Source organism: Urocampus carinirostris, chromosome 11 (genome assembly GCF_059441175.1).
Source record: "Urocampus carinirostris isolate Australia breed hairy pipefish chromosome 11, RoL_Ucar_1.0, whole genome shotgun sequence".
NCBI lineage: Eukaryota > Metazoa > Chordata > Actinopteri > Syngnathiformes > Syngnathidae > Urocampus > Urocampus carinirostris.
In genome coordinates, this window is record NC_142359.1 from 5,113,719 (window position 1) to 5,124,065 (window position 10,347).

Sequence of the window (10,347 nt, forward strand, 5' to 3'; positions counted from 1 at the left end):
TGGGGGTGGGGTTTATTGTGGGCTTTTATTCCCCCGGGTGGAGTTAAAGAGCCTTATGGCGTGAGGAAGAAATGATCACCTCAGTCTGTCCGTGGAACAAAACTGTGACAGCAGTCTGTCCTAGTATTTAACTGAATAAAAGTTTTACGTAGCACCAGTAATCACTTCTTGTGCACGGCCGTTTGGAGTCGGTGTACTCGACACCAGCAGGAACCTTTGCCTCTTCTTGCGCAATCGACAGAGCAGGCGTCACGAGGTCTCTTCCCAGATTTGATCATCTGGTTCACATTTCTAACGTTTCTCGGCTCCACCCCTGGGCGGGACTGGGTTAAGGGTTGACTGGTGTTATGTAACCATTACTGGTATTCTCTCAAGGTGAGATCTACTCCTCCGGTAAAGACTTACTGCACATATTTACTCTACTGCGAGTCGCTCCTCAGGCTTCTAACCGTCAATCTGCAGTCAGGATGTCGGATCTGATGCAAGATGAGGTCTTCATGGCCTTCAGCACTTACGCCCTTATTGTTATCCTGAAGATGATGGTCATGGCACCACTGACTGGATTTTACCGCTTCAGGAAAGGGGTAGGTCACCAGATGTTTCTTCAAACAACTTCTAGAATACAACTCGAATGGTATGTTCTTGTTTCAGTCCTTTTCCTCTGAGGAGGACGTGGCCTATAAATCTTCCGCGGAGGAGAGGAAGAAGCTGATGAAAACAGACCCAGACGTCGAGCGAGTTCGGAGGTGGGACTGGATTTTTGTCCGTCAAACTGGATCAGAGTTGACTGATGTACTGAGTATTTCTTGCAGATCGTTAAGTAGATCATGAATGGCTTTTTACAGATAACAAACGACGAGCTGGCGTTTATTCAGGGTCTGGCCAGTGGGACTTTACCAGTTCAGCAACGTCAATAGACCTTAAAAATCTATACTTGGGATGTTACTGAGTAGGTTACTTAGTCGGATCTTAAAAAATGTTGAGTAATCCACAGAAAACAGCAACTTTTATGCAAGTACTGTCCTTGGGAGAAAAGGGGATCGAGGTGAAAGTGGAGTCAAGTCAAGTCCTGTTTATTTGTTTGGCCCTTAATCACAAAGAGTCTCAAATGGCTGCGCAGACCACGGACTATTATGACCCCATCCCCTGATCTAAAACCTACGTGAGGGCAAATAATACACAGATATTGTCAACATAAATTCTAGGTTATTCATATGCTATAGAATAGAAGTGTGTTTTATGCTTAGATTGAAACATTATCACTGAGGTCGCAGATCCAATCTCAAGGGGAAGAGCATTCCATGGCACCGAGGCCCGAATGGAGAACGCTCTCGAAGCTGCGGACTTCTTCTTGGCTCTTGGGATCACTAGTGGAACAGCGGTTTCCGAGTGACGGCTCTGGACCGGTACATAAGAGGAAATTAAATCTGAAAGATATGAGGGAGCAAGAGCCTGCATGATTTTGTATACTACCATCAGAACCTTAAAATCACATCTTAAATTAACAGGGAGCCAATGCAGGTTAGCTCAAATCGGGGTCATGTGATCAAACGTTCTTGTCTTGGTTAAAAGCCTCGCTGTGGCATTTTGTACCAGCTGAAGGCTCTTGATTGTGGACTTCGGGAGACCGGAGAGTAGTGCATTACAGTCATCGAGACGGGATGAATTATAATCCCCGCATCTGACTGAGACAGCATAGGACGAATTTTAGCAATGTTGCCAAGATAGAAAAAAGCTGTTCTAGTAATATTCTTAACGTGTGTTTGAAAGGACAGATCGGGGTCATATATGACACATAAACTTTTAACTGAGTCACTCTGGGTGATATTACATTTGTCAATGTTCAAAGCCGTTTTTGAGAACAAGTCACGGCACTTAGATGGACCAATAACTGATATTTCGGTCTTTTCAGAATTAAGGCGCAAGAAGTTGAGTGACATCTATTCTTTTATCTCAGTGAGGCAGGCCTCCAGATTTCCACAGTTTAGTGTGGCAGATTCCTCCATCAGAAGATATAGTTGAGTGTCATCTGTGTAGCAATGAAAACTGATATTATACTAATAATATCACCTCATGGAAGCATGTAAATACTGAAAAAGAAGGGGGCCAAGCACTGAACCCTGCGGAACACCACAGGTCACACTAAAGGGCTCAGATGTCATTTCACCATATTTAACTCAGTGCATCCTAACTGAGAGGTAGAATCTGAACCATAAGAGGACGGTTCCTGGGGGACCAATCCACATTTCCAACTGTTCTAGTAAGATATTATGGTCCAGTGTCAAAGGCAGCAGCAAGAGTGATGAAGCGCAGGGCTGTCTCAGTGGAGTGGTTAGCCCTGAATCCTGATTGCATAGTTTCAAAAAGATTGTTCTTGGATATCAAATCATTCAGCTGCTGTGCCACAACTTTTTCAAGTACTTTAGAAAGAAACGGTAGGTTTGACACAGGTCTATAAGTCCTCATCCACAATTCCAGACTGAGTATTCAGGTTACAAGTCCCGTCTCAAGCTCTCATCCACGAGTCCAGGTCCCTGATCTACAGACTGTATGAAATCTCCTTTTTTCCAATGCTGGTGATTTATTTGATATTCTTGAATTGAATACCATTAAAAATGGAAGTTGCACCATCGCAGGAAGTTAGCAAGAAAGAGTAGATGCACAACCAGAAAAATACTAAGACTTTTTAGCAAGAACCAGAACAGGATCAGGACCCAATCACGTGACGTTCCCACACAAGGGGAGTCATGCACGTTAGGAAGCCGGTCTGACGTTGAAAGACAGGAAGCCAGAGACAGACGAGTTCGATTCCAATTGCCTGAGTTGGAGTTGCCAAGTAGTCGCCGCCATGTTTGTCCGGACAGATGGGGTCGATACCGGACAGGACGGGACAAACAAGATGGATAACGAATCAGGATAGTGAAAATAAACAGGAGAAACTAGACGGGAACGAAAACTGAAGAAAATAATAAACAGGACAAAAATAGACACAGACAAAACTGGAAACCGAAATTAAACAGGACAAAATAAACGGGAACAATACCGGAGAGGAAATACCAACAGGAACAGGACCGCCACGCGGGCGGGGCCAATTGGGTGACATGGCAACCGTGACATTTTTGGTATGAGAGAGAAAATGAAAGTGAAGCACTTGCAATGTTCACATGTACCAGACAAAGATTTTAAAGAGAGTCAAGAGTTTTTTGTCAAGAAATAGTGAGTACCAAGTAGCTTTCTCACCAGTTTTGTCCCTCACTGGACACCATGTACTCCTTTCCAAATATTTTGTTCCCAATTTGCAATACTACCTTTGTTCTGTTTTCTAGATGCCACCTGAACGACTTGGAGAACGTCGTTCCCTTTGTCCTGGTCGGCCTGTTCTATGCCCTGAGTGGACCAGAACTCTCATCCGCCTTGTGTCACTTCAGGATTTTTGCCGGTTCTCGCATCTTCCACACCATCTCCTACGTCGGAGCTTTTCCCCAACCCTGCCGGGCTTTTTCCTTCCTTGTGGGTGTGCTGGTCACCGTGTCCATGGTCTACAATGTTTTCAGTAAAGTTTTTATTCTCTGAAGATAGCAGCCACTCAACCATCTTCTGCATTTGGACTTTCATAAGTACCTGAAATCCTGCTCCGAATCCTACACGTCCTCAAAGCACCTTCAAGAATTTTGGTAGTTTCCTTTTCTAGTTTTTTGTATTGGGGTATTAAAATAGTTATGTGAATAATTTGGTCAATAAATATTTTTTTCTCAAAGTTCTTTTTCATCACTTTTGGGTGGTTTTAAGTTTTGAAAGCAGCAGAAGCAGTCAACCGGCTATTTGAGAGGGACTCCCAAGGTTCCTCTCGGAGATCAGATGCATGCGCCGACTTCATGTGGCTTCTCAACTAAATCCAGGGAAAAGACATAATGCCAGGGCGGCACGGTGGCGCAGTGTTTAGCGGCGCGGTTCTGAGGTCATGAGATCGAACCTCCTGTGTGGAGTTTGCATGTTCTCCCCATGCTTGTGTGGGTTTCTTCCGGGCACTCCGGTTTCCTCCCACATTCCAAAAACATGCATTTTAGGTTTATTGGCCTTTCCAAATTGTCCCTAGCGAATTGTCTGTCCCTGCGTGCCCTGCGATTGGTTGGCAACCAGTTCAGGGTGTCCCCTGTCCACTGCCCGAAAATAGCTGGGATGGGCTCCATCCATAGATGGACATAATGTCACTGGTCCAATGTCCTCTTGAACATGAGACTTAGACTGCAGGACAAGCCATAAACTGTAGACCTCTGTCTTTTGGCTCATTCCTTCGTGTAACCGCACATAGAAACTTAGGTTTCTGATGACAATTTGCAAGTCCAATTGTCAAGTCCGACTTATTTCATAATTGAATAAGACTAGTTCACATTTGGATGGGAAACCTATTAGAGACTAAAAAGTATTTTTCAATATAGTCACAAGAACAAAACATCCTCAAGAAGGAAGCTACAAACCTGATCCTACCTCTATGCAACGGATATAATGAGACATGTTTTACAGAAAGGCAACTTGGACCTACGAAATTTGTATTTTTGGTCAAGTCAGGTTATGTTTATTTGTGACGCCCTTAATCACAAAAAGACTGGGACAGGAGAGTAGACGTGGTCAGGATCAAAAACGGGTCGAAGCCGGGGGACAGACAGGAGCAGAAAACGGGACAGGTGGGATTCAGCGTCGAAAACAGGCTTGCCTAGTGTTAACTGAGGTTCCTAGACGGACTGACAACAGGGGGTTGACAGGACTGAGTTCAAATAGTGACAGGGAGCCAATCAGAACCCACGGCGAGTGGTGCCAAATGAGCGGGCACAGCTGAGTCACATCAGTAATCATGACAGGCGACTGCTACTTTTACACTCAGGATTCAAGATTCACAGTGTTTATTGTCATATGCACAGTAAAGAACTACGATTCCCTGCACAATGAAATTCTTACTTTGCTGTCCGCACAGTTGCCAGCGTAAAAAAACTAAGAAACTATATACTTGTATACATAAAATAATATTACGAATATTAAAAAGATGAAAATACATGATTAACTCAAGATGAGTTTGGGCAATTACATAAAATAAGATAAAACACAGTTGAAAGTGACTAGAAGAATAGTCCAGATAGGATGCCTAGTGTTATATACGGTGATATGACCTCTGAGCCTTTTAATGTTACTTGTGGCGTTCCGCAAGGCTCAGTACTTGGTCCCCTTCTTTTCAGCCTTTATATGCTTCTGTTAGGCGATTAAATTTTCATGTAAAAAATTAATATCCATTACTATGCAGATGACACTTAAGTTTCTTCTAACGCAGGAATCTGCTCCGTTAAGAAATTTGGAGGCGTTCATCACTGAGATAAAAAGATGGATGTCACTTAACTTCTTGCGCCTCAACCTTGAAAAACGGATTTATTTTTTTTAAATTAGTCCATCTCAATTCTTTTAGATTTTATTTCCCCCTATGTTCCTGCTTGGGCCTTCGCTTGGAAAACGCTGGTCTACTTTGATCCCAAGAGCCAAGAAGAAATCCTTTGGGCAAGTACAGCCGGGCAGCAGCCCTCCCTCTCTCTAGACCACAGGTGTCCAACAGGCGGCCCGCGGGCCACATCAGGCCCATTAAGGGATTGAATCCGGCCCGCGAGACAACACTCAGAGAAGCGCAAGAGAAAAACAAGCTGCAGGTTGAAATATGTCAACTTGATGTTGCCAAAGCCAGGTGCCTCGAATAAAGACACTGTACTTGTATTTATTTCTCCCTCTCTCTCTGTCTCTTTCTTTCTTTCTTTCTTTCTTTATTTTCTACCCCTTTTCTCCCACTCTGTCTCTCTTTCACTCTCTGTGTCGCTCTTTTTCTCTTCCTTTGTTGCTCTTGGTCTCTTTCCCTCTCTGTGTCTTTTGACCTCTTTTGCTCTCACATTTTCTTTTTTCCTTTTCTCTCTTTTCTATTTCTCTCTTCCTACCCTTCGCGCTTTCTTTTCTCTTTTCTCTCCTTCTGTCTTTCTATTTTCTCTTTGGATTTCTTTCTTCCTCTCCCTTTCTTTTCCCCTTATCTCATGACTTTTTATCTTTTATTTCTCACGCTCTCTCCCTCTCTCTCTTTTTCTTTCTTTCTCCCACCCTTTCTCCTTTTCCCTCCCTCTTTCTCTTATTTCGTTATCTCTCTTTTGCTTTCTCTTTAATCTACTAGTCCGGCCCCCGACAGAATGTTTGTTCTATCGTGTGGCCCCGAAGTTAAAATGAGGTTGCTCTAGACCGATTTTTTTGGGGGGTCAGGGGGTTTGCTCCCTCACGTGAGTATCAGTAGCAGAAGAACCCTCCTGATCTGTCTCAGATACAGCACCTTCATCACCTGGTCGCCGTTGTTTTTATGGTGTAAAGCCTTATCCTGATCTTTAGAGATGAGCCAGACATCAGCAAAGGTGTTGAACAGAGGTTGAGAAAAACAATGTTACTTAGATGCTAATTTTCAGCCTTTTCATGTGTTAGCATTAAGCTAGCACTATAGCTAAGAAATGAACCAGGACACATGATTTGTATCAAGCCGCGAAAATTCCCTGGCCTCAAAACGTCCACCCGATGGCACCCAATTGATTCCCGTTTCTGCAAATCACCAACGCTACCTTTCCGTCACGTCTCCGGGACCCTAAGGTGGCGCCGTAAGATATAAATATCTGCTTCATCTCCGTGTGGAGCGTTACTTTGAAGTTGTATCTAATTAAGCGTCGGAGCGCTTAAAAAAGCCGAGGAATAAGAAAGACGCGGCGGATCCTTAGCGTGTGCATGACAGTTAATGAAGCGCAGACACAAAAGAAAGAGAACAGAGAACGTCACGGCGTCTAATCAGGCCCGCAGACCTGAAATATACAAGCGATGACACGTACGGTATCAAAAACTGGAAGCGGGCGGGAAAAGTCGGACTAATTAGCCGATTCGGAACGGGTATTTTGGGTGTGTAAAAAAAAAAAAACCTCTCCGGTGTTCTGCCAAAGCGTCCTACTCTCGAGAGACACCCTACCTTAGGCTGACCTGACAGCAGCAATTTGGTTTTCTTTGTAATCGAGTAAAAGCAGCAGCAAGACTGAAACTCGGAATTGTTGCAAACGGTACTTTTACTGATGATACACAACGAGGGTTGTGACGCCCTTAATCATAACACAGATGATTGCAAACCACAGACTATTATGACACCATCCCCTGATCTAAAACCTATATGAGGGCAAGGGAAAACTCAAAAAGTCAAGTCAAGTCAAGTTTATTTGTATAGCTCTTAATCACAAGGAGTCTCAAAGAGCTGCACAGACCACTGATTATTGCAAACTCCAGACTATTATGATATCATCCCCTGATCTAAAACCTACGATACCAACGGTATCACGACAACACTGTATGTAACATCCCACATGCCGACATTTCTTGTGTAAATACCATGTCAATGATAACTATAGCCTTATCCCCCTTGTTTTATAACCTTATCTTCTCTGTTCCTTTATCTTCTTGGCTCATACCTCACTGTGAATGTGTAAAACTGGAGTGTCATGCCCAATTTCGTTGTCACAATATGTTAACCCATTTTGTAACAATGACAATAAAGGTATATTCTATTCTATTCTATTCTACATGAGGGCAAGGAAAAACTCAAAAACCTCAGGATAAGTCAAGTCAAGTCAAGTTTATTTGTATAGCTCTTAATCACAAGGAGTCTCAAAGAGCTGCACAGACCACTGATTATTGCAAACTCCAGACTATTATGACATTATCCCCTGATCTAAAACCGACATGATGGCAAGGGAAAACTCAAAAACCTCAGGATAAGTCAAGTCAAGTTTATTTGTATAGCTCTTAATCACAAGGAGTCTCAAAGAGCTGCACAGACCACTGATTATTGCAAACTCCAGACTATTATGACATCATCCCCTGATCTAAAACCTACATGATGGCAAGGAAAAACTCAAAAACTTCAGGACGAGTCAAGTCAAGTCATGTTTATTTGTATAGCCCCTTAATCACAAGGAGTCACAAAGAGCTGCAAAGACCACAGATTATTGCAAACTACAGACTAGTATGACGCCATCCCCTGATCTAATAGAGTGCTTCAGTTACTAACTCAGTTACTTTTTGGAAGAAGTAGTGAGCAACCATAACAAATTACTTTTATCAATTAATAACGAAGTAAAAGTATAAGCATGTATATGAAAATATAACAGACTGAGGAGATCATTTCTTCCTCATGCCATGAGGCTCTTTAACTCCACCCGGGGGAGTAAAAGCCCACATTAAACCCCACCCCCATATTTGATTATGGCCCTATTTTTATTACAGTGTGTATTTTCCGTAGCACTATTTAAATACTCTATATCGACACGTTATATTGAGTATTTTTGTATTCTATATCTTTTATTTTATTGTTTTATTTTTCAACACAAGGATACTGCTGGAAGTGTGAATTTCCTTACGGGGGTGAATAAAGTATCTATCCATCTATCTTTTGAATACAATTGTAATCGGGAAAAATCAACTAATTATAGCTTTAATTTGATGTCATCTTATTTACAATGACATTTTCCGTATCATTTTGTTACTCCCCTAGCCTGTCTACAAAAAAATGCTCTTTTTTATTTTCTCTTTCTCTCTTTTTATGCATTCCGACTCAAAATATTTCACATGGCTTCAATTAGGTGGCCTGTGTTAAACATAGGACGTGAAAGAAAAGCAGGAAAACCTTCGCAGAGATGCTAATGAAGTTAATTGCTTGAGCTGCGGCATTTTTATGAGCTGCACCTGCACCATAAATGATTCTTAACAAGGAAACGAGCCGCTTTGACTGTTGAAATGCTTCCCTCTAGTGGTTAAGAGAAACAGTTTGGTGTTTTTTTGTTTTATTTGGGACAAATAATTTCTGTACTGTCATATGATACCAGAGCCGCCCCAAGGCATAGGCCAGCTAAGCAACCACCAGGGGGCCCCCAAGAGTGGGGTGTGTCCAGTCCAAAATACTTCTTCAGAAATACTACTAAAATACTACACAAAAACTACAAAATTAAATATCAAATATAGTGCTTGGAAACAGGGACCCTATATGTTATTTTCCTTTCATTCTGAAAATAAAAAAAGGGAATAGAATTACTACAAAAATACTATATTACAAATTACTACTACAGAATGATTTGTTTAAAAAATACTACTATGGAAATACAACAAAAAATCTAAAAAAATACATCCATATACTTATACTAAAATACCCCAAAAAAACAATGCATGATACTATAATATAAAAAAACTACAATAGAAATATTACTACAAAAATAGTACTACAAGAAGTTTACATCAGAAATACTGCTAATTACTATTGCGATGCTACAAAAATTCTCCTATGGAAATATTATAAAAAAACTACAAAAACAAAACTACAGTAACACGGCACTACAAAAATACTACAGAAATACTATAACAAATTCTATAATCATCAAAAAATCTACAAAAATACTACTAAAATACTGCTTTGGAAATACATCAATGATACTTCTACTGAAATACTAAAAAAATACCAATACATAATACAAAAAACAACAATAGAAATATTACTACAAAAATAGTACTACAAGAAGTTTACATCAGAAATACTGCTAATTACACCTATAGCGATGCTACAAAAATTCTCCTATGGAAATATTACAAAAAACTACAAAAACAAAACTACAGTAACACGGCACTACAAAAATACTACAGAAATACTATAACAAATTCGATAATCATGAAAAATTCAACAAAAACACTACTAAAGTACTGCTTTGGAAATACATCAATGATACTTCTAATGAAATACTAAAAAAAAAATACCAATACATAATACTATAATATAAAAAACTACAAGAGAAATATTACTACAAAAATAGTACTACAAGAGGTTTACATCAGATACTGCTAATTACATCTATAGCGATGCTACAAAAGTTCTCATATGGAAATATTACAAAAAAACTACAAAAACAAAACTACAGTAACACGGCACTACAAAAATACTACAGAAATACTATAACAAATTCTATAATCATCAAAAAATCGAAAAAACACACCAAAATATTGCTTTGGAAATACATCAATAATACTTCTACTGAAATACTAAAAAAATACCAATACATAATACTATAATATAAAAAAACTACTAGAGAAATATTACGATAAAAACACAACTACAAAAGGTTTACATCAGAAATACTGCAAACTACTATAGAAATACTACAGTCTCCTATGTATGTATTACAAAAATACTACGGAAACAAAACCACTGTAACATTAACCACAACAATACTACAGAAATACTAAAAAAAATATACAATC

At 40.3% G+C, this 10,347-nt stretch overlaps 1 protein-coding gene across 1 annotated transcript; it reads left to right on the top strand.

Annotated features, from left to right (window-relative positions):
- The first annotated feature begins 347 nt into the window (after nucleotides 1-347).
- On the top strand, nucleotides 348-3,757 carry LOC148356260 (microsomal glutathione S-transferase 1-like). Its single transcript, XM_088347319.1, has 3 exons — nucleotides 348-584; nucleotides 652-746; nucleotides 3,327-3,757. The coding sequence occupies exons 1-3, from the start codon at nucleotides 468-470 to the stop codon at nucleotides 3,571-3,573; spliced, it is 459 nt and encodes a 152-aa protein (XP_088203445.1). The 5' UTR covers nucleotides 348-467; the 3' UTR covers nucleotides 3,574-3,757.
- The last annotated feature ends 6,590 nt before the right edge of the window (nucleotides 3,758-10,347 follow it).